Below are 27,392 nucleotides of genomic sequence, written 5' to 3' on the forward strand. Positions count from 1 at the left end.
GCTCTTGTGATGGACGGCTGGCTTGTGATGGACGGCTGGCTTGTGATGGACGGCTGGCTTGTGATGGACGGCTCTTGTGATGGACGGCTTGCTTGTGATGGACGGCTCTTGTGATGGACGGCTCCTGTGATGGACGGCTGGCTTGTGATGGACGGCTGGCTTGTGATGGACGGCTGGCTTGTGATGGACGGCTGGCTCGTGAGCTCTTGGGGACATAGAGCGATGATGACCCCGTGATCTGCAGTATGGTGGTGTCCTCGCTGTGTCCAGGAGGGCATTGTCCTTGAGCTCTGCCCTGCAGCCCTCAGGTTATTCACATTCCTCGCTCCTGGCCCAGATCCGTGATTGCAGCAGAGAGCAAAGTGTGACTTGTGTAGAGCTCTCGCCCTGAGCAGACGTGGCCCCAGCTGGACCTGACTCGACGGACAGAAAAGCCTCGCACCCCGGACATCATCCTCCCATGGGCCTCCTGCTCCTCACGCTGCTCCTGACACCTCTCGTCCTGGGATCAGGTGAAGTAAAATAGGAGAGCGCTCTGCTGTGACTCCTGGGGGGTCTCTGGACTCTACTATAGAGCTGCCGATATAAAATCCCCCAATAAGCCCTGGTGGTCGGTGTTTGCTCTGGGGGTCTTCATTATGGGAGGTGGACAGTTTACAGCAGTCTTCTGATGTAGGAGAAGTGGCCCTGAATTACAGGAGCTCAGCTGAGGTGTAGGGGTCCGACCGTCCACCAGCTCGCCAAAGGTTACCAATAAAACCAAGCAGAACAGTGAGAGCAGCTCTGGAGTATAAGGTCACATATCTGCACAGTATTTTTCACAATTTGAATCCACATATAAAGTATGAACTTGAAGTTTATGTTTTGACCTCCACTGTTTCTAGGCCTGGAGGACGTTCACCCGCAGGTGGAGACACAATACGGGAAGCTTCGAGGGAAGATCCTGACAGTGAAGGAGACCAGCAAGAAGGTCCATGGCTTCTATGGAGTCCCCTTTGCCAAACCTCCAGTGGGGTCATTGAGATTTGCATCCCCAGAACCCCCCGAGCCCTGGAGCTCCGTGCGGGAGGCTCAGGAGCACGCCGCCCTGTGAGTTACTAATAATCCAACCATCTCCTCCATTTTATAAATGCTCAGAGATTCCAGGGACTGGAGACATTCCCTACAGTGACCTGCTGGTGGCGCTATACCTGAACGACATTACTCCTGACTAATCGTTATCTCCTAGATGTCTACAAAGCCTCAGAGTCCTGGAGCAAATGACAAGCTTCTTCAAAACTTCCCAGACGATACCCCCATTGTCAGAAGACTGCCTGTACCTGAACATCTTCACCCCCGCGGACAGAGAGAAGGACACCAAACTGCCTGTAAGTAATTGTCAGAGAACCTGTCCATCTTACAAAGAGGATCAAGATAATGGTGAGAATATACAGAGCAGAATCGCGTCTCCCCGGCTGTTGTGGGACTATAGACAGAGGTGACCCACGTCTCCCCGGCTGTTGTGGGACTATAGACAGAGGTGACCCGCGTCTCCTCGGCTGTTGTGGGACTATAGACAGAGGTGACCCACATCTCCCCGGCTGTTGTGGGACTATAGACAGAGGTGACCCACGTCTCCCCGGCTGTTGTGGGACTATAGACAGAGGTGACCCACGTCTCCCCTGCTGTTGTGGGACTATAGATAGAGGTGACCCACATCTCCCCGGCTGTTGTGGGACTATAGACAGAGGTGACCCACGTCTCCCCGGCTGTTGTGGGACTATAGATAGAGGTGACCCGCGTCTCTCCGGCTGTTGTGGGACTATAGACAGAGGTGACCCACGTCTCCCCGGCTGTTGTGGGACTATAGACAGAGGTGACCCACGTCTCCCCGGCTGTTGTGGGACTATAGACAGAGGTGACCCTCGTCTCTCCGGCTGTTGTGGGACTATAGACAGAGGTGACTCACGTCTCCCCGGCTGTTGTGGGACTATAGACAGAGGTGACCCGTGTCTCTCCGGTTGTTGTGGGACTATAGACAGAGGTGACCCGTGTCTCTCCGGCTGTTGTGGGACTATAGACAGAGGTGACCTGCGTCTCTCCGGCTGTTGTGGGGCTATAGACAGAGGAGACCCGCGTCTCTCCGACTGTCATGTGTCCCCACACAAGCTTCTCGTGTGCTATGATGAAGCTCTGCCTGTGCCGTTTCTTTCCAGGTGATGGTATTTATTCATGGAGGAGGACTACGGTCAGGGGGAGCCGGGATGTTTGAGGGGTCCGCACTGAGTGCATTTGAGAATGTGGTTGTTGCATCCATCCAGTACAGACTGGGATTCTTGGGATTTTTCAGGTGAGTGGTTAATCCTCAGGCTTTCCGAATGACAGGCGGTGATCTGACGGTGGAGCTGAGGGGTCTGTGCCAGTGTCATAACCAGCTGCTGTGGGCTCCAGAGTAAAATCTCCACCTGGGCCCCCGACTGTATCCTCTCACTGATAGTATTGGGCATCTCACTATAGTTACAACCAGGAGGGATGCCAAGGAGGACGGCGCTATTGAGAGGCTGACTTTTCTTCTAATGTAGTAAAAACCAGAGAGGCGCCGCTTATCTCTCAATAGTGATAAAACTCTGACGTCAATTTTTACCCAGCACCGGAGATGAACAAGCCCCAGGAAACTACGGCTTCTTGGACCAGGTGGCCGCTCTCAGATGGATTCAGGAGAACATTGCGGATTTCGGTGGAGATCCGAACTTAGTGACCATATTTGGTGAATCGGCCGGCGGAGTCAGTGTGTCTGTCCTGGTGAGTGCCCACTGGTGGTCCGATATAACATGCAATGTTACACATACAACGTTCCTCAGGGTCCCCGTTATCAGTGGCGTCACCTCAAGCTTTATTCCCTGTCACCACAGCTCCTGTCCCCAATGTCCAAAGGTCTGTTCCACCGAGCAATCGCCGAGAGCGGAGTCGCCCTGATCCCCCATCTCGTGGAGGCCAAGTCCAAAGATCTCACCGACACCCAGAAGGTAAGAGATCCAAAGGGACCCCATATATCACCCATAATGGGTGCCTGGGAGTCAGCGCAACAGAATGGATAAGCGACATTCTCAGTGATGTCACCTCTGATCTCTGGTGATGGATAGGAGACATTCTCAGTGATGTCACCTCTGACCTCTAGTGACGTATAGAAGGCATTCTCAGTGATGTCACCTCTGATCTCTGGTGATGGCTAGGAGGCATTCTCAGTGATGTCACCTCTGATCTCTAGTGATGGATAGGAGACATTCTCAGTGATGTCACCGCTGATCTCTGGTGATGGATAGGAGACATTCTCAGTGATGTCACCTCTGTTCTCTGGTGATGGATAGGAGGCATTCTCCGTGATGTCACCACTGATCTCTGGTGATGGATAGGAGGCATTCTCAGTGATGTCACAGCTGATCTCTGATGATGGATAGGAGGCATTCTCAGTGATGTCACCTCTGATCTCTGATGATGGATAGGAGGCATTCTCAGTGATGTCACAGCTGATCTCTGGTGATGGATAGGAGACATTCTCCGTGATGTCACAGCTGATCTCTGATGATGGATAGGAGGCATTCTCAGTGATGTCACCGCTGATCTCTGGTGATGGATAGGAGACATTCTCAGTGATGTCACCTCTGATCTCTAGTGATGGATAGGAGACATTCTCAGTGATGTCACCGCTGATCTCTGGTGATGGATAGGAGACATTCTCAGTGATGTCACCTCTGATCTCTAGTGATGGATAGGAGACATTCTCAGTGATGTCACCTCTGATCTCTAGTGATGGATAGGAGGCATTCTCAGTGATGTCACCTCTGATCTCTGGTGATGGATAGGAGGCATTCTCAGTGATGTCACCTCTGATCTCTGGTGATGGATAGGAGGCATTCTCAGTGATGTCACCTCTGATCTCTGGTGATGGATAGGAGGCATTCTCAGTGATGTCACCTCTGATCTCTAGTAATGGATAGGAGACATTCTCAGTGATGTCACCTCTGATCTCTAGTAATGGATAGGAGACATTCTCAGTGATGTCACCTCTGATCTCTAGTAATGGATAGGAGACATTCTCAGTGATGTCACCTCTGATCTCTAGTAATGGATAGGAGACATTCTCAGTGATGTCACCTCTGATCTCTGGTGATGGATAGGAGACATTCTCAGTGATGTCACCGCTGATCTCTAGTGATGGATAGGAGACATTCTCAGTGATGTCACCTCTGATCTCTAGTAATGGATAGGAGACATTCTCAGTGATGTCACCTCTGATCTGTAGTGATGGATAGGAGACATTCTCAGTGATGTCACCTCTGATCTCTAGTGATGGATAAGAGACATTCTCAGTGATGTCACCTCTGATCTCTAGTGATGGATAGGAGACATTCTCAGTGATGTCACCTCTGATCTCTGGTGATGGATAGGAGACATTCTCAGTGATGTCACCTCTGATCTCTGGTGATGGATAGGAGGCATTCTCAGTGATGTCACCTCTGATCTCTGGTGATGGATAGGAGGCATTCTCAGTGATGTCACCTCTGATCTCTGGTGATGGATAGGAGGCATTCTCAGTGATGTCACCTCTGATCTCTGGTGATGGATAGGAGGCATTCTCAGTGATGTCACCACTGATCTCTGGTGATGGATAGGAGACATTCTCAGTGATGTCACCTCTGATCTCTGGTGATGGATAGGAGGCATTCTCAGTGATGTCACCTCTGATCTCTGGTGATGGATAGGAGGCATTCTCAGTGATGTCACCTCTGATCTCTGGTGATGGATAGGAGACATTCTCAGTGATGTCACCTCTGATCTCTGGTGATGGATAGGAGACATTCTCAGTGATGTCACCTCTGATCTCTGGTGATGGATAGGAGACATTCTCAGTGATGTCACCTCTGATCTCTGGTGATGGATAGGAGGCATTCTCAGTGATGTCACCTCTGATCTCTAGTGATGGATAGGAGACATTCTCAGTGATGTCACCTCTGATCTCTAGTGATGGATAGGAGGCATTCTCAGTGATGTCACCTCTGATCTCTGGTGATGGATAGGAGACATTCTCAGTGATGTCACCTCTGATCTCTGGTGATGGATAGGAGACATTTTCAGTGATGTCACCTCTGATCTCTGGTGATGGATAGGAGGCATTCTCAGTGATGTCACCTCTGATCTCTGGTGATGGATAGGAGGCATTCTCAGTGATGTCACCTCTGATCTCTAGTGATGGATAGGAGACATTCTCAGTGATGTCACCTCTGATCTCTGGTGATGGATAGGAGACATTCTCAGTGATGTCACCTCTGATCTCTGGTGATGGATAGGAGGCATTCTCAGTGATGTCACCGCTGATCTCTGGTGATGGCGCCGCTGATCTCTGCCTGTGTATACTTACTATGCCCCTTGTTTTTTCAGGTTGTCAGTGATGCTTCCTCCTGTGATTCGTCTTCGCTCTTGGATTGTCTGAGGGACAAGACTGAGGAGGAGATGTCCGTGCTCTCCGGCTCTCTGGTATTATTTGGGCCCCTTGGCGCAGTGATGGCGGCTGCTGGGTTGGTCAGTGATACTGTACTAGCCCTATATTTCCACTCTCGCAGGGTCGCCTGTATTTCGCTGGACGTGTTGACGGGAGGTTTCTCAGCAGAACGGCGCAGGAGCTGCTGACTAACGGCACCGTGAACCCCGTTCCTTTCATTATCGGGGTCAATAATCAGGAGTTTGGATACATGATCCCTCAGGTACTGATCGTTCTTATGTTGGGTGCGGTCTGGCGGTGGGGGTGGTGCGGTCTGGCGGTGGGGGCGGTGCGGTCTGGCGGTGAGGGCGATGCAAACTGACAGTGGGGGCGGTGCAGTCTGGCGGTGGGGGCGGTGCAGTCTGGCGGTGAGGGCGATGCAAACTGGCAGTGGGGGTGGTGCAGACTGGCAGTGGGGGCGGTGCAGACTGGCAGTGGGGGCGGTGCAGACTGGCGGTGAGGACGGTGCAGACTGCCGGTGGGGGCGGTGCAGACTGGCGGTGGGGGCGGTGCAGACTGGCGGTGGGGGCGGTGCAGACTGGCGGTGGGGGCGGTGCAGACTGGCGGTGGGGGCGGTGCAGACTGGCGGTGCGGGGCGGTGCAGACTGGCGGTGGGGGCGGTGCAGACTGGCGGTGCGGGGCCGGACCGTCCACCATTCGTGACCTGTACTTTGTTTCCAGGGCATAAACATTACTGGACTGAAGGAAGGGATCTTGCGAGATCATGTGCAGCAGATCCTGGGCAGCGTGCGGCTTTTGGTGAGTGCGGCGCCCTCCGCTGGGGACAGTGACGCGTCCCCTGGTGTCACTGAATGTCTGTGTTGCAGAACGTCCGGCCGGAGATCGTCTCCCTCGTGATGGACGAATATTTCGGGAACAGCAGCGACCCCCTGACAATCAGAGACGGCTTCCTGGACTTATGTGGGGACATGATCTTTGTCATCCCTGCTCTGAGAACGGCGGCTCATCACCGAGGTACAAGGGTCCGACACCTGCACACATAGGTAGTCAGCCTCAGAGCTGCCGAGCCACGTCCTCTAGTCACCCCTAGAGCTGCCGAGCCACCTCCTCTACTCACCCTCAGAGCTGCTGAGCCACGTCCTCTACTCTAGTCACCCCCAGAGCTGCAGAGCCACGTCTAGTCACTCCTAGAGCTGCCGAGCCATGTCCTCTAGTCACCCCCAGAGCTGCCGAGCCACGTCCTCTACTCTAGTCACCCCCAGAGCTGCCGAGCCACCTCCTCTACTCTAGTCACCCCCAGAGCTGCCGAGCCACCTCCTCTACTCTAGTCACCCCCAGAGCTGCCGAGCCACGTCCTCTACTCTAGTCACCCCCAGAGCTGCCGAGCCACGTCCTCTACTCTAGTCACCCCCAGAGCTGCCGAGCCACGTCCTCTACTCTAGTCACCCCCCAGAGCAGCCGAGCCACGTCCTCTACTCTAGTCACCCCCCAGAGCAGCCGAGCCACGTCCTCTACTCTAGTCACCCCCAGAGCTGCCGAGCCATGTCCTCTACTCTAGTCACCCCCAGAGCTGCCGAGCCACCTCCTCTACTCTAGTCACCCCCAGAGCTGCCGAGCCACCTCCTCTACTCTAGTCATCCCCAGAGCTGCCGAGCCATGTCCTCTACTCTTGTCATGCCTAGACCTGCTGAGCCACAATTATTCCTCTACTCACCGCCAGAGCTGCTGCCTTCCATCTGCCACTTATAGCCTGCACATCTCACACCTCCCGGCTGGGTCACACATACATCATGGAGTTTGCAGACTTGATGATTTCTCTCTGCAGACTCCGGGGCTCCCGTCTACTTCTATGAATTTCAGCACCGACCCTCAATCTTCAAGGATCTAAAACCCGACTACGTGAAGGCCGATCATGGAGACGAGATCTTCTTCGTGGTTGGAGGACCCTTCCTCGATAAAGGTGTCATGTTTTCTGGTGAGTCTATACATGAACAATATGACCCAGCGCCTACGTAAGGCCCAGAGCAACCAAACTATGGCCCCCAACTATCCCCTATAGGTCATTGTTCATACAAAATGAGAACACATACAGGGTCTTTAGGGGGAAATCACCGAATTACATCCTGAATTATACCCCAGAGCTGCACTCACTATTCTGCTGGTGCAGTCACTGTGTACATACATTACATTACTGATCCTGAGTTACCTCCTGTATTATACCCCAGAGCTGCACTCACTATTCTGCTGGTGCAGTCACTGTGTACATACATTACTAATCCTGAGTTACATCCTATATTATACTCCAGAGCTGCACTCACTATTCTGCTGGTGCAGTCACTGTGTACATACATTACATTACTAATCCTGAGTTACATCCTGTATTATACCCCAGAGCTGCGCTCACTATTCTGCTGGTGCAGTCACTGTGTACATACATTACATTACTGATCCTGAGTTACCTCCTGTATTATACCCCAGAGCTGCACTCACTATTCTGCTGGTGCAGTCACTGTGTACATACATTACATTACTGATCCTGAGTTACATCCTGTATTATACCCCAGAGCTGCACTCACTATTCTGCTGGTGCAGTCACTGTGTACATACATTACATTACTGATCCTGAGTTACCTCCTGTATTATACTCCAGAGCTGCACTCACTATTCTGCTGGTGCAGTCACTGTGTACATACATTACATTACTGATCCTGAGTTACATCCTGTATTATACTCCAGAGCTGCACTCACTATTCTGCTGGTGCAGTCACTGTGTACATACATTACATTACTGATCCTGAGTTACATCCTGTATTATACTCCAGAGCTGCACTCACTATTCTGCTGGTGCAGTCACTGTGTACATACATTACATTACTGATCCTGAGTTACATCCTGTATTATACTCCAGAGCTGCACTCACTATTCTGCTGGTGCAGTCACTGTGTACATACATTACATTACTGATCCTGAGTTACCTCCTGTATTATACTCCAGAGCTGCACTCACTATTCTGCTGGTGCAGTCACTGTGTACATACATTACATTACTGATCCTGAGTTACATCCTGTATTATACTCCAGAGCTGCACTCACTATTCTGCTGGTGCAGTCACTGTGTACATACATTACATTACTGATCCTGAGTTACATCCTGTATTATACGCCAGAGCTGCACTCACTATTCTGCTGGTGCAGTCACTGTGTACATACATTACATTACTGATCCTGAGTTACATCCTATATTATACTCCAGAGCTGCACTCACTATTCTGCTGGTGCAGTCACTGTGTACATACATTACATTACTGATCCTGAGTTACATCCTGTATTATACTCCAGAGCTGCACTCACTATTCTGCTGGTGCAGTCACTGTGTACATACATTACATTACTGATCCTGAGTTACATCCTGTATTATACGCCAGAGCTGCACTCACTATTCTGCTGGTGCAGTCACTGTGTACATACATTACATTACTGATCCTGAGTTACATCCTGTATTATAATCCAGAGCTGCACTCACTATTCTGCTGGTGCAGTCACTGTGTACATACATTACATTACTGATCCTGAGTTACCTCCTGTATTATACTCCAGAGCTGCACTCACTATTCTGCTGGTGCAGTCACTGTGTACATACATTACATTACTGATCCTGAGTTACATCCTGTATTATACTCCAGAGCTGCACTCACTATTCTGCTGGTGCAGTCACTGTGTACATACATTACATTACTGATCCTGAGTTACATCCTGTATTATACGCCAGAGCTGCACTCACTATTCTGCTGGTGCAGTCACTGTGTACATACATTACATTACTGATCCTGAGTTACATCCTATATTATACTCCAGAGCTGCACTCACTATTCTGCTGGTGCAGTCACTGTGTACATACATTACATTACTGATCCTGAGTTACATCCTGTATCTCTTTTATTATAAAAATATCAAAAACACATTCCAGAAATCAAAAACCACGATACATGAACTAAAATTAACCACACCGACATACAAAAAACTTGTGCAAATATGCTAGCTTACGACAGTCCATCTCTGAAGGACATAGTGCAGTGTCTCCAGGCTTTGCAGCCTGAGGGACCCCCAGCAGGAACCTCCTAAAAAAAAAAAAAAAAAAAAAAAAAATCCATTCCTTCACATTCAACCCCATTCACACCTTCACTCATGCTCCCATTCATTCCTATATACTGGATTTTAAACAGGAAAGTAAACACTTTTTCTGGCCCACTGCCTTAAACAAAAAAACAAAACAGCCATCTTGGCAGACCCTCAACTACTTCCTTTCAACACAGCAAGAAACCCCCCCCCCCCTTTTTTTCCTTTTTATTTTTTAAATTTTTTTTTTTTATTTTATTTTTTTTTCCCTCTTTCCACCACCCACACCACAGGTCCACAAGTTCATAGCCTTTTCCACACCTAGGTCCATGAAAGTTTATGGCCTCAGAAAAAAAAAAAAAGCACTTCAGGGTCCAAGAAAGTTTATGGCCTGTCTCTACGTTTCCTTATATGCTTCACATGGTCCTTGGTGTAGTTCCCAGGCCATCTTCCTTCTCATCTTCGGCCCTTGATTTCTCAGGGTCCTTTCCAGGGTCCAAACTTCCCCCCTCCCCCCGCAAGAAACCCCCACCCAACCTGACTGTACCCCTTCCCCCTTTCCTAACTATAATATATACATTTTTTAAAATGCACCATCCTAACGACATACATACAATACTACATATACACATACACAAAAAGCACATACTACACTTGTAATGCACCTAAGATACGACCTGCTTATATAACCAGTGATATTACCCAAACAATCAGTATTAACCACATTTAAAAAAAAAACCTTGCCACAGGCCCAAGTTTGGTGCCTGCAAGCCCAATATCCATTAAATTTCGTGCTTCCAAAACAAAAAGCTAAAGTGACATGCACCAGCCCAACACCAGGAAAGGAGTTCTGGAGGCCCCATCCCTCACTAACACATTCACCCTGTCCCTCAACAACTAAGACTGTCCCTACTTCTGTCCCTAAAGAAACTGTCCCTTTCTGTCCCTACCTGCCCCTACTCTACCTAACTTATAACTAACTCTCTATCTGTCCCTCCCTGTCCCTACTTCTGTCCCTAACACACCCAGTGAAAATTATGCTATCCCTACCCTCATTCACACGGAGCTAGCTCTCCCTTGAGTGCGTTTTTAAAAGGAGAGGCCTCTCCAAAGCCAAGAGGCCTTCCTCACACCCAACCTTTCGACCTCCAAAGAACGGACCTTCACCAGGTCACCCAAGATGTTTCCTACCACCTCATCCCTTGGGAGGGTTTTTTTCCGCGTCGAAACTAGGCACCGTGCATTCCAAGTGTAGAACTACACTGACTAGGAATAAAGTGCACGGGTCCCGGCCACCCAGGGTTCTGAACGCTCCATAGGCCCACTCGGCATAGGAGAGGGACGCCAGCCGCGGCCAACGTATGGAAGCACCCACCCTGTTGTAAACCTCTGCATTAAAGGGACAATGAAGCAGGAAGTGCTCCATGCTTTCCAGCATGTCGCCGCACTCCTCACGAGGGCAACCCCGATCATCGGATTTCCTGCACTTCAAGTTATCCTTTACATACAGCCTCCCGTGGAAGCAACGCCAGGTCAAGTCCCAAAACTTCATGGGGATCCGCTTAGAATTTAAAATCCCCAGCCCGACCTCAGGATCCCGGCCTGGGCAATCCTTAAGGGCCAGGGGCTTCTGGAAATGGGTCAACAGGACCCTCCTGTCAAGGCATTGCCTTGACATGGTCCTGATTTCCCACATTCCCAGACCCCACCGGCGGATCACCTTCAGAACCGGGGTAGCGTAAGCCGGGAGATGCCCATGAGGTGTACGTAGGTCCTTCACCTGCCCTCCTGTCTCCCATTCCTGGAAGAAAGGCCAAAGCCAACCCTTGCAGGAGACTACCCACGGAGGAGCCCTCTCTAGCCAGAGGTTGGAGATGTTAGTCTTAAGAAAGGTGTTTACTAGAAACACCACCGGGTTGACCATACCCAACCCGCCTAGTCTCCTTGTATGGTATGTAACCTCCCTCTTGATTAGGTTATGCCTATTCCCCCATAACAATTGGAAGAACAGGCTATAGACCCGTGTCCAAAGAGGTTCCGGCAAGATGCACACACTGCCCAGATATATTAATAAAGGTAGCAGAAAGCCTTTAGCCAGGGCAACCCTTTCCCTCAGGGTTAAAGACCAACCCTTCCATTGGTCCACCTTTTGGGCGGCGATCTTAAGTCTGCCCTCCCAGTTTTGCTGGGGGTAATCCCCGGGGCCAAGTTCGAAGCCTAGAATTTTGGCGGTGGCCTGGGGCCCTGGAAGGGTGTCCGGGAGGTCAAAACTAGGATCTCCCCCTCCCAGCCAGAGACTTTCACACTTATCCCGGTTGATCATGGACCCGGATGCCTCCGAGTAGCGCACTACCTCCGACATGACCCAGTCCGCCTTCCCTCTCGAAGACACGAAAAGGGAAACATCATCGGCGTACGCCACCACCCTCAGAGAGGACCCAGAGCCCGCCTGGTCCATCCCGACTCCCGCCAACGGTCCACGATCTACCCTCCTTAGGAAGGGATCGATCGCGAACACGTATAAAAGCGGGCTCAGTGGACAGCCCTGACGGACCCCAGAACCCACCTCAAAAGGGCGACCTGACCAACCGTTCACCAGCGGAAAAGTCTCAGCCCCTTGGTACAAGATCTCTAACCATTTTACAAACCTCCCAGGCAGACCATACCTCAAAAGGACGGACCAGAGGTACTCGTGGTTGACCCGGTCAAAGGCTTTCGCTTGATCTAATGACAGCAAGTACCCCTTCCAGTGACCTGCCCTACCCTGCTCCACTGCCTCTCGGACACCGAGCACAGCACTAAAGGTACTGCGGCCTGGAACAGAGCAATGCTGGTCCCCTGAAAGGAGCCGGGGTGCAAACTTCACCAACCGATTAAACAGCACCTTGGCCAGGACCTTCCGGTCCGTATCGAGAAGCGCTATGGGACGCCAATTCTCGATATGGGACGGATCCTTACCCTTTGACAGAATAATGAGGGCTGACTTCCTCATTGAGTCGGGAAGAGTGCCCGAGGAGAGACACTCATTAAATACCCCAGTCAAGAGGGGGACCAAGGAGTCCCTAAAAGTCTCATAGAACTCGGATGTTAAGCCATCCGGACCTGGCGATTTCTTGGGCCGAAGCCCATCAATGGCCAGTCTCACTTCCTCTTCCCTGATTTCTTCTGCCAAAACCCCAAGAGAGGGGTCACCCCCTGGCTCAGGGACGGCTTCAGCCAGGAAAGCCGACATCCTGTCCCGATCCAGATCCTTCCTTTCCAAGAGGTGTGAGTAGAAGGATCTGACCACCTCCAGGATCCCTGATTTGGATCTGTTCAGGGATCCCGCACTGTCGATCAGTCCTGTTACCATCTTACAATTCACTGACATCTTACAGTTTCTGTAAGGGTCGGGCGAGCGGTACTTCCCGAAGTCCCTCTCAAAAACTAAAGATGTGTGCCTATCATACTGACACCTCTTGAGTAAAGATTTCACTCTGGAGATTTCCTCACGGTCACCTCCAGTTGAGACAAGCTGCTCGAGTTTCCTCCCCAGGGCCTGGTACAAGCGGTGCCTGTTCAGACTCCTGAGGTTCGAGAGCTGACGGAAGAACCCCGACACCCGCTTTTTGAAGATCTCCCACCACTCTGACTTACTACTACAGAGATCCAACAGCGGTACCTGGCTCTGAAGAAAATCCTCGAAGGATTGTCTCACCTCCGCTTCTTCCAGCAGGGACGAATTGAGCTTCCACAGCCCTCTTCCCATCCGAGGAGTCTCTGCAACATTCAGAGAAAAGAAAATTAGACAATGATCGGAGAACTACACCTCAACAGCGGACACAGCAGAAAAGATGGCGTCCTCCTTTAAAAAAAACCTGTCTATTCTAGACCTACTGCTACCCCTATGGTAGGTGAAACCCCCGTGACCTGGGGTGTGCCGGATGTGCACATCCACCAGGCGAGCTTCACTGGCTATGCTATTCAACGCGACGCTATCATAAGCCAGGCGATCTCCGGGACTCCCCCGGTCACGGGACCTCGTAATGGTGTTGAAATCCCCACCGAAGACCACCTGTCGGCTCGTAAAAAGAAAGGGCTTGATCCTCAGGAGGAGACATTTGCGGTCCCACTTGGACTGCGGGCCGTAGATGTTGATGAGCCGGAGCTCTTGTCCCCTCATGAAGACATCTAGGATCAGGCACCTCCCCATTTCCAACTCAGTAACCCGTCGGCATTCAACAGCTGCAGTCTTAAAAAGGACTGCCACCCCGCTATACGGCTCGGCCGCAAGAGACCAGTATGAGGGCCCGCACCTCCACTCCCTCCGTGCTTTATAGATGGCCCCCATGTCTGTTAGTCTGGTCTCTTGCAAGAATAAAATTTCTGCCTCAATCCGGGAGAAAAAAATCAAAGGCCGTAAAGCGAGCCGCATCTGACTTGATGCTGGCGACATTAATGGACGCCAGCGTCAATGGGGCGAGTTCAGCCATCATGGGTGATCGAGTTGGATGGCCAATTTCTTCCCTACCCCGCTATCACCTCCACCTGGGGAGGGGTCTGACACCTTCCTTTTCAGGGAAGCTCCCGACGTGTCCATCCCACCCCCCCTGGTGTCCTCGCCCCCGGGTTCCAGGTCTATCCCCCCCTCAGGAGGAACAGTGCCCCCTGAGGGACGGACTCCACAACCCCCTGAAGGACCCTCCGGTGTTGCCCCCGGCCCAGCACCCTCGTCTTGCGGCTCATCATCTGAACCTCCGAGGGCGCTGAACCGGTTGGAGAGTCTGATCAGAGGGGGGGGTCAGCGGGCCCTTCCGTGTGCACCCTGGTGGTCGGGGGCAGGGGAGACTTTGAAGGCTTGTCAGCCTTCTTCCCCCCCGTTTTGCGCTTGGCACGCCTGGTTTTGCCACCTGATGCTGTAGGCTGCTCTTGGACTTCCTCATCAACACTTTCTTACTGAGAGGAATTGTCCGAGTCAGCCACTTTCTCCTCTCTCTCCATCCTCCTGATCTCCTCACTCACCGCACTCTCCCCCAGGGCCTCAGAGGCTTTGGCCACGGGCCTGGAGGGAGGAGCAGGCATCACCCCGGTTGCCCGAGGCTCCACCTGTCCCCTACCTCCCTGGCGCTTTTCCTGCCTCCGCTGGTACGCGGGGCCCCTTGCAGCATTGCCCTTCCTCACTGACCCCTCAGCCCTTCCTCCTCCGCCACCACCTGCCACAGCAGAAGAAGCGCCACCGGGGGTTGCCCCCACACGGTCTCCCCCCACTGGGCCTGCGGCGGCATTAGAGAAAGAGCGAGGGCAGCGGCTGAGAGGGTGACCTAGGTCACCACACAGGTGGCACCGAATATCCTTACACAAGGCGGCCAGGTGACCTACCCCACCACACAACGCGCACTTCTGCACCTTGCAGTTGGTGCTGAAGTGGGTGGGGTCGCAGCACTTGTGGCAGACCCTCGGTTGCCCCTGGTAGAAGATCAGGATCCTGTCCCTTCCCAGGAACGCCGAGGAAGGGATGTGGGTGACCGTGCCGCCGGAAACCTTCAATTTGACCATGAAGGTCCAGCCCCCCGACCAGATGCCGAACTCGTCCCTGTTCTTTTTTGGGACCTCGGTGACCTCCCCGTAACGGGAAAGCCACGTCATGATGTCCACGCCTGCGAGAGACTCGTTACATGTAACCACGGTCACTCGCTTGACGGAATTTTGGCGAGACACCGCTTGAGCCACGAAGTCTCACCATCCGGGCTCTTCTCGCACCAGCTCGTAATTTGACCAAAAGAGCTCAAGCCCCTCTGGCCGCACGAAGCTGACGTCGAAGAAGCGGGACGCCGAAGGGTGTATCAGGGCAAAGATGTCATTCGCCCCGAAGCCCATCTTAAGGAGGAGCTCCACCACCTTGCTCCTAGGTGGACAAGCTTCACTGCCCCCCCACCTAAGACGGACCACATTCCTTCTTGGCGGCCCCTGCCCGGCTGTGGGGAGAGACCAAACAGTCCCTCCCTCCCTTTGATTTTGGAAGGCAGCAAGGCCGTGTCTCTCTATCCAGAAAGACAAGTCCACTGTCCTCCCCTCTACAACTATTGATCTATCTCCCCTTTTGAGAGCCTCCAGGAAACGGCGGTGCAAAACGCCATCCCTGGAGCCCGGAGACCCCCCCGAACCACCCCGACCCCCAGCCGCGGCCCCCGCATAATTGCGTTGGGGTCTCGCGGCCGGAGGGGCAGACGGGCCAGCCCTCCCACCACTACCACCACTTGTGCCAGCACCCTCATTCGTCCTCCCAGTCACTCTTTTATTATTTGCATTCACCCCAGCACACTCACCCACATTCACAGTAGCACTCACTCCCTCATCCATGTCACTCATGTCACCATTCACTTCAGCAAACATCTCCTCAAATATGTCCACTCCGCTTTCGTACTCACTCTCACTCGCACAATTGGTGAATATAGCAACATTATTTACATTATTTACATTTCCTGAACCAGTGCAGTTCCTCTCTTTGCCTGCTGGGGGCCCTGAGCTCTCTTGCTGGGAGCTACTCCAGCTCCTGTCCAGGAGCGCCGCTGCCCCTTTAAATGCCTCAGTGCTGATCACATCCTGCACTCTGCCCTGGCTGGGCCTAGGAGCAGCAGCAGCTTCTGATTTCAACTCCATTTTTTTTTACTTTTTCCAAGTTTTGTTTACTCTGGGCAGGGACGGCCACTGGCACCGCTCCCTGCCCTGCACTTTTCTTCACCCCCGCCGCCGGCTTGCCAGGGAGCGCCAGAGTCCCCGCACCCTCAGATGAAGGTAGGTGGGCCGGGGACCCCGACAACTCTCCGCCAGCTTTTGGGGGCAGCACAGCATTACTTGGAAGGGTGGGTGGGACAGAGGGCAGCGGGCCCGCTGTGGCCACGCCCCCCCGCCGGTCGCAGCCACCCCAGGCAGAGCCGCGGCCCCCTGTGAGGCCATGGCCCCCCCGGGTGACGCGAGCACAGCGGGCGGAGCTGCGACCACCGAGGCCATGCCCCCCCGCCAGTCACGGCCACCACGGGCAGAGCAGCGACCCCTTGCGAGGCCACGCCTCCCCCGGGTGACACGGACGCAGCGGGTGGGACGACGGCCGAGGAGGACACGCCCCCCCGCATGCCGCAGCCTTTGCAGGCCGGGCAACATTCGGGGAGGCCACGCCCCCCCAAAGACCACCGCCGCCACCCTATGCCCACCACTTGAGACAGGCAAGGCCGGCCACTCCCCCTCGTCACCCAGCGGCGGCGGAGCCCCCTGCACGGACCCCTTTTTGGGTCGACGTGCCGGAGACCCCGCTCTCACCACAGGCGCCGACATGGGAGCGACCAGCACTTTGCACCGCCTCAGCTGCTGCTTGATGTTCTGTTCGCCCTTCCTAGGTTTCTGGACCCCCACTAGCGATCCAGACTTAGCGGATCCGTACGTGGGGGGTCCAGAAGCCCCAGCACTCGCCGCCGGAGGTGCGGCCCTGGCTGTACCAACTTTACCTGGTGCCAGGCCAGCCCCCCCTGCCACCGAGGGCTGAGCCCGGACACCACCACCACAACCAGCACCGACCTCCATGTCGCTGCCCTGGTCTGAACTGTCACCAGATGCGACAGTCAGGTCACAACAGACATCACTCTCCCCGCTCCCTCGCTGCGGACTCACCACAGGGCCCGAGCCGGGGTGGGTAGCGGGTTCCACACAACGGGATAGAGGGGCCCCGGGAAGAGGAGCAAAAACCAGTTGTTCCTCCACGCCTTCAGAGGCCTTACGCCTGCGCCTCCTGTTTCTCCTCCTCCCGGTTGCCTCATCCTCCGGGCAGACTTCATCCCCAAACAACAGCGTGCCAAACCGTGCTGGGGATTCCGTCTGCCGTACTTGTTTAAGGATGAGGCAGCCCCCCTCAGAACTACTCCCGCTCCCTCCATCCTCCCCCTCACTCCCGCTTTCCTCCGCGTTACTGGAGTCCAGCGGGAGGGCCACCTGCTCGGGGGCTATCCCACTGTATGTTACCTGGCTCACGCTGGTGTCCGCCAGGTCTTCAGGTGGAGGCGGCCCGGGTGTGGTGTGGGCGCCATCTTGCTCTTCCTCCTCCTCGCTTTCCTCCACCTGGATGGGGCCTCCTGACCCCCCAGGAGACCCACCGGCCATGGCCCTGAACCGGTCCTCGTTTTGTAGCTTTTCAGCAAAGGGGCTGCTGCCGGCCAAGATGGAACTTCGCCGGCCCTCCAGGGCCAGAATCTCCCCTTTCAGCCGCTTGACTGTGGCGGCGACCTCCGCTCTCTTTGAGGCAGGGAGCCTGTTTTTACTGATGACCCGGGCTCCCTCCAACTCCCCCCGGAGTCTCCTGAGCTGCTTGCCGGCCTCCTCGTACTCGGAGAGGTGGGCATGGATGCGGGAGGCGTAGGTGGTAGCCGGCTCTCCCGCAACCTTGGAGCCCCAGATGTTAAGGGGGGGCCCCGCCTCACCTCTGCCGGCTGCTGCACCTCCGGGGGAAGGGCCCGCCACAGTCTTCACTTCAGGGGTCCCGGACCCTGGAGCCTTGCGGCCCCCTGGGGTCCGCTTTTTCCCCATCCCTGGGACTGGCTGGCTGTGCCTTGGGCCTCCTGATGGTGGATGAGGCCCCCCCACCCCCAGCTGGCTTGCCGGGGGGGTGGGAGCCAGGGGCACGGCCCCGGCGCTCAGTCCCAGGTAGAGTCCTCTTTCCTGGGAAGGGGGCAGATGGAAAGTCCTTGCAGGAAAAAAAAACCTCCCTTCCCAGGAGCTTAGCAAAACCCCAGCCTGCAGACGCTCAGCTCAGACGCTCCTCCTCTTCCTGGGAGTGCCCAGAGCTGCACTCACTATTCTGCTGGTGCAGTCACTGTGTACATACATTACATTACTGATCCTGAGTTACATCCTGTATCTCTTTTATTATAAAAATATCAAAAACACAATACATAAGACAGACAAAAACAACATTCCAGAAATCAAAAACCACGATACATGAACTAAAATAAACCACACCGACATACAAAAAAAAACTTGTGCAAATATGCTAGCTTACGACAGTCCATCTCTGAAGGACATAGTGCAGTGTCTCCAGGCTTTGCAGCCTGAGGGACCCCCAGCAGGAACCTCCAAAAAAAAAACAAAGAAAACAAACAAACAAAAATCCATTCCTTCACATTCAACCCCATTCACACCTTCACTCATGCTCCCATTCATTCCTATATACTGGATTTAAAACAGGAAAGTAAACACTTTTTCTGGCCCACTGCCTTAAACAGAAAAAACAGCCATCTTGGCAGACCCTCAACTACTTCCCCTCAACACAGCAAGAAACCACCCCCCTTTTTCCCTTTTTTTTTTTTTTTTTTTTTTATATATATATATATATTTTTTTTTTTTATTATTTTTTTTTTTTTTTTCCCACCACCCACACCACAGGTCCACAAGTTCGTAGCCTTTTCCACACCTAGGTCCATGAAAGTTTATGGCCTCAGAAAAAAAAACAGCACCTCAGGGTCCAGGAAAGTTTATGGCCCGTATCTACATTTCCTTATATATTTCCCATGGTCCTTGGTGTAGTTCCCAGGCCATCTCCTTCTGATCTTCGGCCCTTGATTTCTCAGGGTCCATTCCAGGGTCCAAACTTCCCCCCTCCCTCCCGCAAGAAACCCCCACCCAACCTGACTGTACCCCTTCCCCCTTTCCTAACTATAATATATACATTTTTTTTTTTAAAAGCACCATCCTAGCGACATACATACAATACTGCATACATGTACAGATACACAAAAAGCACATACTACACTTGTTATACACCTAAGATACGACCTGCTATAACCATTGATAATATTACCCAAACAATAAGCATTAACCACATTTCCAAAAACCTTGCCACAGGCCCAAGTTTGGTGCCTGCAAGCCCAATATCCATTAAATTTCATGCTTCCAAAACAAAAAGCTAAAGTGACATGCACCAGCCCAACACCAGGAAAGGAGTTCTGGAGGCCCCATCCCTCACTAACACATTCACCCTGTCCCTCAACAACTAAGACTGTCCCTACTTCTGTCCCTAAAAAAAAACTGTCCCTATCTGTCCCTACCTGCCCCTACTCTACCTAACTTATCATAACTAACTCTCTATCTGTCCCTCAGTGCCTGTCCCTCCCTGTCCCTATCTGCCCCTAATTCTGTCCCTAACACCCAGTGAAACTTATGCTATCCCTACCCTCATTCACACGGAGCTAGCTCTCCCTTGAGTGCGTTTCTAAAAGGAGAGGCCCCTCCAAAGCCAAGAGGCCTTCCTCACACCCAACCTTTCGAACTCCAAAGAACGGACCTTCACCAGGTCACCCAAGATGTTTCCTACCACCTCATCCCTCGGAAGAGTTTTTTTCCGCGTCGAAACTAGGCACCGTGCATTCCAAGTGTAGAACCTAACCACTACACTGACTAGAAATAAAGTGCACGGGTCCCGGCCACCCAGGGATCTGAACGCGCCATAAACCCACTCAGCGTAGGAGAGGGACGCCAGCCGCGGCCAACGTATGGAAGCACCCACCCTGTTGTACACCTCTGCATTAAAGGGACACTGAAGCAGGAAGTGCTCCATGCTTTCCAGCACGTCGCCACACTCCTCACGGGGACAACCCCGATCATCGGATTTCCTGCACTTCAGGTTATCCTTTACATACAGCCTCCCGTGGAAGCAACGCCAGGTCAAGTCCCAAAACTTCATGGGGATCCGCTTAGAATTTAAAAGCCCCAGCCCGACCTCCAGATCCCGGCCTGGGCAATCCTTAAGGGCCAGGGGCTTCTGGAAATGTGTCAACAGGACCCTCCTGTCAAGGCATTGCCTCGACATGGTCCTGATTTCCCACATTCCCAGACCCCACCGGCGGATCACCTTCAGAACCGGGGTAGCGTAAGCCGGGAGATGCCCATGAGGTGTGCGTAGGTCCTTCACCTGCCCTCCTGTCTCCCATTCCTGGAAGAAAGGCCAAAGCCAACCCTTGCAGGAGACTACCCACGGAGGAGCCCTCTCTAGCCAGAGGTTGGAGATGTTAGTCTTAAGAAAGGTGTTTACTAGAAACACCACCGGGTTTACCATACCCAACCCGCCTAGTCTCCTCGTACGGTATGTAACCTCCCTCTTGATTAGGTTAAGCCTATTCCCCCATAACAATTGGAAGAACAGGCTATAGACCCGTGTCCAGAGAGGTTCCGGCAAGATGCACACACTGCCCAGGTATATTAATAAAGGTAGCAGAAAGCCTTTAGCCAGGGCAACCCTTTCCCTCAGGGTTAAAGACCAACCCTTCCATTGGTCCACCTTTTGGGCAGCGATCTTAAGTCTGCCCTCCCAATTTTGCTGGGGGTAATCCCCGGGGCCAAATTCGATGCCTAGAATTTTGGCGGTGGCCTGGGGCCCTGGAAGGGTGTCCGGGAGATCAAACCTGGGATCTCCCCCTCCCAGCCAGAGACTTTCACACTTATCCCGGTTGATCATGGACCCGGATGCCTCCGAGTAGCGCACTACCTCCGACATGACCCAATCCGCCTCCCTTCTCGAGGACACGAAAAGGGAAACATCATCGGCATACGCCACCACCCTCAGAGAGGACCCAGAGCCCGCCTGGTCCATCCCGACTCCCGCCAACGGTCCACGATCTACCCTCCTTAGGAAGGGATCGATCGCGAACACGTATAAAAGCGGGCTCAGCGGACAGCCCTGACGGACCCCAGAACCCACCTCAAAAGGGCGACCTGACCAACCGTTCACCAGCGGAAAAGTCTCAGCCCCTTGGTACAAGATCTCTAACCATTTTACAAACCTCCCAGGCAGACCATACCTCAAAAGGACGGACCAGAGGTACTCGTGGTTGACCCGGTCAAAGGCTTTCGCTTGATCTAATGACAGCAAGTACCCCCTCCAGTGACCTGCCCTACCCTGCTCCACTGCCTCTCGGACACCGAGCACAGCACTAAAAGTACTGCGGCCCGGAACAGAGCAATGCTGGGCCCCTGAAAGGAGCCGGGGTGCAAACTTCACCAGCCGATTAAACAGCACCTTGGCCAGAACCTTCCGGTCCGTATCGAGAAGCGCTATGGGACGCCAATTCTCGATACGGGACGGATCCTTACCCTTTGACAGAATAATGAGGGCTGACTTCCTCATTGAGTCGGGAAGAGTGCCCGAGGAGAGACACTCATTAAATACCCCTGTCAAGAGGGGGACCAAGGAGTCCCTAAAAGTCTTATAGAACTCGGATGTTAAGCCATCCGGACCTGGCGATTTCTTGGGCCGAAGCCCATCAATGGCCAGTCTCACTTCCTCTTCCCTGATTTCCTCTGCCAAAACACCAAGAGAGGGATCACCCCCTGGCTCAGGGACGGTTTCAGCCAGGAAAGCCGACATCCTGTCCCGATCCAGATCCTTCTTTTCCAAGAGGTGTGAGTAGAAGGATCTGACCACCTCCAGGATCCCTGATTTGGATCTGTTCAGGGACCCCGTACTGTCGATCAGTCCTGTCACCATCTTACAATTCACTGACATCTTACAGTTTCTGTAAGGGTCGGGTGAGCGGTACTTCCCGAAGTCCCTCTCGAAAACTAAAGATGTGTGTCTATCATACTGACACCTCTTGAGCAAAGATTTCACTCTGGAGATTTCCTCACGGTCACCTCCAGTCGAGACAAGCTGCTCGAGTTTCCTCCCCAGGGCCTGGTACAAGCGGTGCCTGTTCAGACTCCTGAGGCTCGAGAGTTGACGGAAGAACCCCGCCACCCGCTTTTTGAAGATCTCCCACCACTCTGACTTACTACTACAGAGATCCAACAGCGGTACCTGGCTCTGAAGAAAGTCCTCGAAGGATTGTCTCACCTCCGCTTCTTCCAGCAGGGATGAATTGAGCTTCCACAGCCCTCTTCCCATCCGATGAGTCTCTGCAACATTCAGAGAAAAGAAAATTAGACTTTGATCGGAGAAACCCACCTCAACGGCGGACACAGCAGAAAAGATGGCGTCCTCCTTCAAAAAAAACCTGTCTATTCTAGACCTACAGCTACCCCTATGGTAGGTGAAACCTCCGTGACCTGGGGTGTGCCGGATGTGGACATCCACCAGGCGAGCTTCGCTGGCTATGCTATTCAACGCGACGCTATCATAAGCCAGGCGATCTCCGGGACCCCCCCGGTCACGGGACCTCGTAATGGTGTTGAAGTCCCCACCGAAGACCACCTGCTGGCTCGTAAAAAGAAAGGGCTTGATCCTCAGGAAGAGACATTTGCGGTCCCACTTGGACTGCGGGCCGTAGATGTTGATGAGCCGGAGCTCTTGTCCCCTCATGAAGACATCTAGGATCAGGCACCTCCCCATTTCCAACTCAGTAACCCGTCGGCATTCAACAGCTGCAGTCTTAAAAAGGACTGCCACCCCGCTATACGGCTCGGCCGCAAGAGACCAGTATGAGGGCCCGCACCTCCACTCCCTCCGTGCTTTATAGATGGCCCCCATGTCTGTTAGTCTGGTCTCTTGCAAGAATAAAATTTCTGCCTCAATCCGGGAGAAAAAATCAAAGGCCGTGAAGCGAGCCACATCTGACTTTATGCTGGCAACATTAATAGATGCCAGCGTCAACGGGGCGAGTTCCGCCATCATGGGTGATCAAGTTGGATGGCCAACTTCTTACCACTGCTATCACCTCCACCTGGGGAGGGGTCGGACACCTTCCTTTTCAGGGAAGCTCCCGTTGTGTCCATCCCACCCCCCCCGGTGTCCTCGCCCCCGGGTTCCAGGTCTGTCCCCCCCCCAGGAGGAACACTGCCCCCTGAGGGACGGACCCCACCATCCCCCGAAGGACCCTCCGGTGGTACCCCCGGCCCAGCATCCTCGTCTTGCGGCCCATCATCCGAGCCTCCGAGGACGCTGAACCGGTTGGAGAGATCAATCAGAGGGGGGTCAGCGGGCCCTTCCGTGCGCACCCTGGTGGTCGGGGGCGGGGGAGATTTTGAAGGCTTGCCAGCCTTCTTCCCCCCCGATTTGTTACGATTGGCACGTTTACTTTTGCCACCCGCTGCTGTAGGCTGCTCCTGGACCTCCTCATCAACACTTTCATACTGTGAGGACCCGTCCGAGTCAGCCGCTTTATCCTCCCTCTCCATCCTCCTGATCTCCTCTCTCACCACACTCTCCCTCAGGACCTCAGAGGCTTTTGCCACGGGCCTGGAGGGAGGAGCAGGCATCGACCCGGTTGCCCGAGACTTCACCTGCCCCCCACCCCCATGGCGTTTTTCTTGCCTCCGCACATACGCGGGGCCCCTCACCTTGGCATTGCCCTTCCTCACCGGTCCCTCAGCCCCTTCCCCTCCGCCACCACCTGCCACAGCTGCAGGAGCGCCGCCAGAGGTTTCTCCCTCACGGACTCCTCCCGCCGGGCCTGCAGCGGCATTAGAAAAGGAGCGAGGGCAGCGGCTGAGAGGGTGACCTAGGTCACCACACAAGTGACACCGAATGTCTTTACACGAGGCGGCCAGATGACCTACCCCACCACACAAGGCACATTTCTGTACTTTGCAGCTAGCGCTGAAGTGAGTGGGGTCGCCGCACTTGTGGCAGACCTTCGGTTGCCCCTGGTAGAAGACCAGGATCCTGTCCCTTCCCAGGAACGCCGAGGAAGGGATGTGGGTGACCGTGCCGCCGGAAACCTTCAGTTTAACCATGAAGGTCCAGCCCCCCGACCAGATGCCGAATTCGTCCCTATTCTTTTTGGGGACCTCGGTGACTTCCCCGTAACGGGAAAGCCACGTCATAATGTCCACGCCGGCAAGTGACTCGTTACAAGTGACCACGGTCACTCGCTTGACGGAATTTTGGCGAGACACCGCTTGCGCAACGAAGTCTCGCCATCCGGGCTCTTCCCGCACCAGCTCATAGTTAGACCAGAAGAGCTCAAGCCCCTCTGGCCGCACAAAGCTGACGTCGAAGAAGCGGGACGCCGAAGGATGTATCAGGGCAAAGATGTCATTCGCCCCGAAGCCCATCTTAAGGAGGAGCTCCACCACCTTGCTCCTAGGTGGACAAGCTTCACTGCCCCCCCACCTAAGACGGACCACATTCCTCCTTTGCGGCCCCTGCCCGGCTGTGGGGAGAGACCAAACAGTCCCTCCCTCCCTTTGGTTTTGGAAGGCAGCAAGGCCGTGTCTCTCTATCCAGAAAGACAAGTCCACTGTCCTCCCCTCTACCACTATCGACCTTTCTCCTTTTTTGAGGGCCTCCAGGAAACGGTGGTGCAAAGCGCCGTCCCTGGAGCCCGGAGGCGAGGAGACCCCCCCAGGACCACCCCGACCCCCAGCCGCGGCCCCCGCATAACTATGTTGGGGTCTTGCGGCCAGGGGGGCAGACGGGCCAGCCCTCCCACCACTACCACCACTTGTGCCAGCACCCTCATTCGTCCTCCCACTCACTCTCCCATTCACTCTTTTATTATTTGCATTCACTCCAGCACACTCACCCACATTCACAGTAGCACTCACTCCCTCATCCATGTCACTCATATCACCATTCACTTCAGCAAACATCTCCTCAAATATGTCCACTCCGCTTTCGTACTCACTCTCACTCGCACAATTGGTGAACATAGCAACATTATTTACATTTTTTACATTTTTAACATTTCCCAAACCAGTGTAGTTCCTCTCTTTGCCTGCTGGGGGCCCTGAGCTCTCTTGCTGGGAGCTACTCCAGCTCCTGTCCAGGAGCGCCGCTGCCCCTTTAAATGCCTCAGTGCTGATGACATCATGCACTCTGCCCTGGCTGGGCCTAGGAGCAACAGCAGCTCCTGGTTTCAGCTCCATTTTTTTTTCTTTTGCTGAGTTTTCATTACTCTGGGCAGGGACGGCCACTGGCACCGCTCCCTGCTCTGCACTTTTCTTCACCCCCGCCGCCGGCTTGCCAGGGAGCGCCAGAGTCCCCGCACCCTCAGATGAAGGTAGGTGGGCCGGGGACCCCGACAACTCCCCGCCAGCTTTTGGGGGCAGCACAGCATTACTTGGAAGGGTGGGTGGGACAGAGGGCAGCGGGCCCACCGTGGCCACGCCCTCCCGCCGGTCGCAGCCACCCCAGGCAGAGCCGCGGCCCCCTGCGAGGCCACGGCCCCCCCGGGTGACGCGAGCACAGCGGGCGGAGTCGCGATCGCTGAGGCCACGCCCCCCCGCCAGTCACAGCCACCACGGGAAGAGCAGCGACCCCTTGCGAGGCCATGCCCCCCCCGGGCGACGCAGACGCAGTGGGTGGGATGACGGCCGAGGAGGACATGCCCCCCCCCGCACGCCACAGCCTTTGCAGGCCGGGCAACACTCGGGGAGGCCACGCCCCCCTCACGGACCACCGCTGCCACCCCATGCCCACCACTTGAGACAGGCAAGGCCAGCCACTCCCCCTCGTCGCCCAGCGGCGGCGGAGCCCCCTGCACGGACCCCTTTTTGGGTCGACGTGCCGGAGACCCCGCTCTCACCACAGGCGCCGACATGGGAGCAACCAGCACTTTGCACCGCCTCAGCTGCTGCTTGATGTTCTGTTCGCCCTTCCTAGGCTTCTGGACCCCCACTAGCGATCCAGACTTAGCGGAGCCGTACGTGGGGGGTCCAGAAGCCCCAGCACTCGCCGCCGGAGGTGCGGCCCTGGCTGTACCAACTTTACCTGGTGCCAGGCCAGCCTCCCCTGCCACCGAGGGCTGAGCCTGGACACCACCACCAACACCACAACCAGCACCGACCTCCATGTCGCTGCCCTGGTCTGAACTGTCACCAGATGCGACAGTCAGGTCACAACAGTCATCTCTCTCCCCGCTCCCTCGCTGCGGACCCACCACAGGGCCCGAGCCGGGGTGGGTAGCGGGTTCCACACAGCGGGACAGAGGGGCCCCGGGAAGAGGAGCAAAAACCAGTTGTTCCTCCACGCCTTCAGAGGCCTTACGCCTGCGCCTCCTGTTTCTCCTCTTCCCGATTGCCTCATCCTCCGGGCAGACTTCATACCCAAACAACAGCGTGCCAAACCGTGCTGGGGATTCAGTCTGCCGTACTTGTTTAAGGATGAGGCAGCCCCCCTCAGAACTACTCCCGCTCCCTCCATCCTCCCCCTCGCTCCCGCTTTCCTCCGCGTTACTGGAGTCCAGCGGGAGGGCCACCTGCTCGGGGGCTATCCCGCTGCATGTTACCTGACTCATGCTGGTGTCCGCCAGGTCTTCAGGTGGAGGTGGCACGGATGTGGTGTGGGCGCCATCTTGCTCTTCCTCCTCCTCGCTTTCCTCCACCTGGATGGGGACTCCTGACCCCCCAGGAGACCCACCGGCCATGGCCCTGAACCGGTCCTCGTTTTGAAGCTTTTCCTGGAAGGGGCCGCTGCCGGCCATGATGGTACTTCGCCGGTCCTCCAGGGCCCGAATCTCCCCTTTCAGCCGCTTGACCGTGGCGGTGACCTCCGCTCTCTTTGAGGCAGGGAGCCTGTTTTTACTGATGACCCGGGCTCCCTCCATCTCCCCCCGGAGTCTCCTGAGCTGCTTGCCGGCCTCCTCGTACTCGGAGAGGTGGGCATGAATGCGGGAGGCGTAGGTGGTAGCTGGCTCTCCCGCAACCTTGGAGCCCCAGATGTTAAGGGGGGGGCCCTGCCTCACCTCTGCCGGCTGCACCTCCGGGGGAAGGGCCCGCCACAGCCTTCACTTCAGGGGTCCTGGACCCTGGAGCCTTGCGGCCCCCTGGGGTCCGCTTTTTCCCCATCCCTGGGACTAGCTGGCTGTGCCTTGGGCCTCCTGGTGGTGGATGAGGCCCCCCAC

The 27,392-nt window shown here is 54.6% G+C and overlaps 1 protein-coding gene across 2 annotated transcripts in view; it reads left to right on the plus strand.

Moving 5' to 3' along the window:
* The first annotated feature begins 202 nt into the window (after positions 1 to 202).
* Positions 203 to 27,392, plus strand: part of LOC141078018 (fatty acyl-CoA hydrolase precursor, medium chain-like) — a 35,853-nt gene continuing 8,663 nt past the window's right edge. The window contains exons 1-11 of one of the 2 annotated variants that reach the window (XM_073564811.1): positions 203 to 512; positions 885 to 1,089; positions 1,229 to 1,367; positions 2,196 to 2,329; positions 2,628 to 2,781; positions 2,892 to 3,005; positions 5,419 to 5,514; positions 5,601 to 5,741; positions 6,200 to 6,277; positions 6,346 to 6,493; positions 7,305 to 7,454. In XM_073564811.1, the coding sequence (XP_073420912.1) occupies positions 461 to 512; positions 885 to 1,089; positions 1,229 to 1,367; positions 2,196 to 2,329; positions 2,628 to 2,781; positions 2,892 to 3,005; positions 5,419 to 5,514; positions 5,601 to 5,741; positions 6,200 to 6,277; positions 6,346 to 6,493; positions 7,305 to 7,454 (1,411 nt within the window). In that variant the 5' untranslated portion in view covers positions 203 to 460. The remainder of the gene's footprint in view (positions 513 to 884; positions 1,090 to 1,228; positions 1,368 to 2,195; positions 2,330 to 2,627; positions 2,782 to 2,891; positions 3,006 to 5,418; positions 5,515 to 5,600; positions 5,742 to 6,199; positions 6,278 to 6,345; positions 6,494 to 7,304; positions 7,455 to 27,392) is intronic. The other variant, XM_073564810.1, reaches the window with a different exon arrangement.

The sequence above is a fragment of the Dendrobates tinctorius genome, unplaced genomic scaffold (assembly GCF_039654945.1).
Source record: "Dendrobates tinctorius isolate UK_male_01 unplaced genomic scaffold, ASM3965494v1 ptg000490l, whole genome shotgun sequence".
Lineage (NCBI taxonomy): Eukaryota > Metazoa > Chordata > Amphibia > Anura > Dendrobatidae > Dendrobates > Dendrobates tinctorius.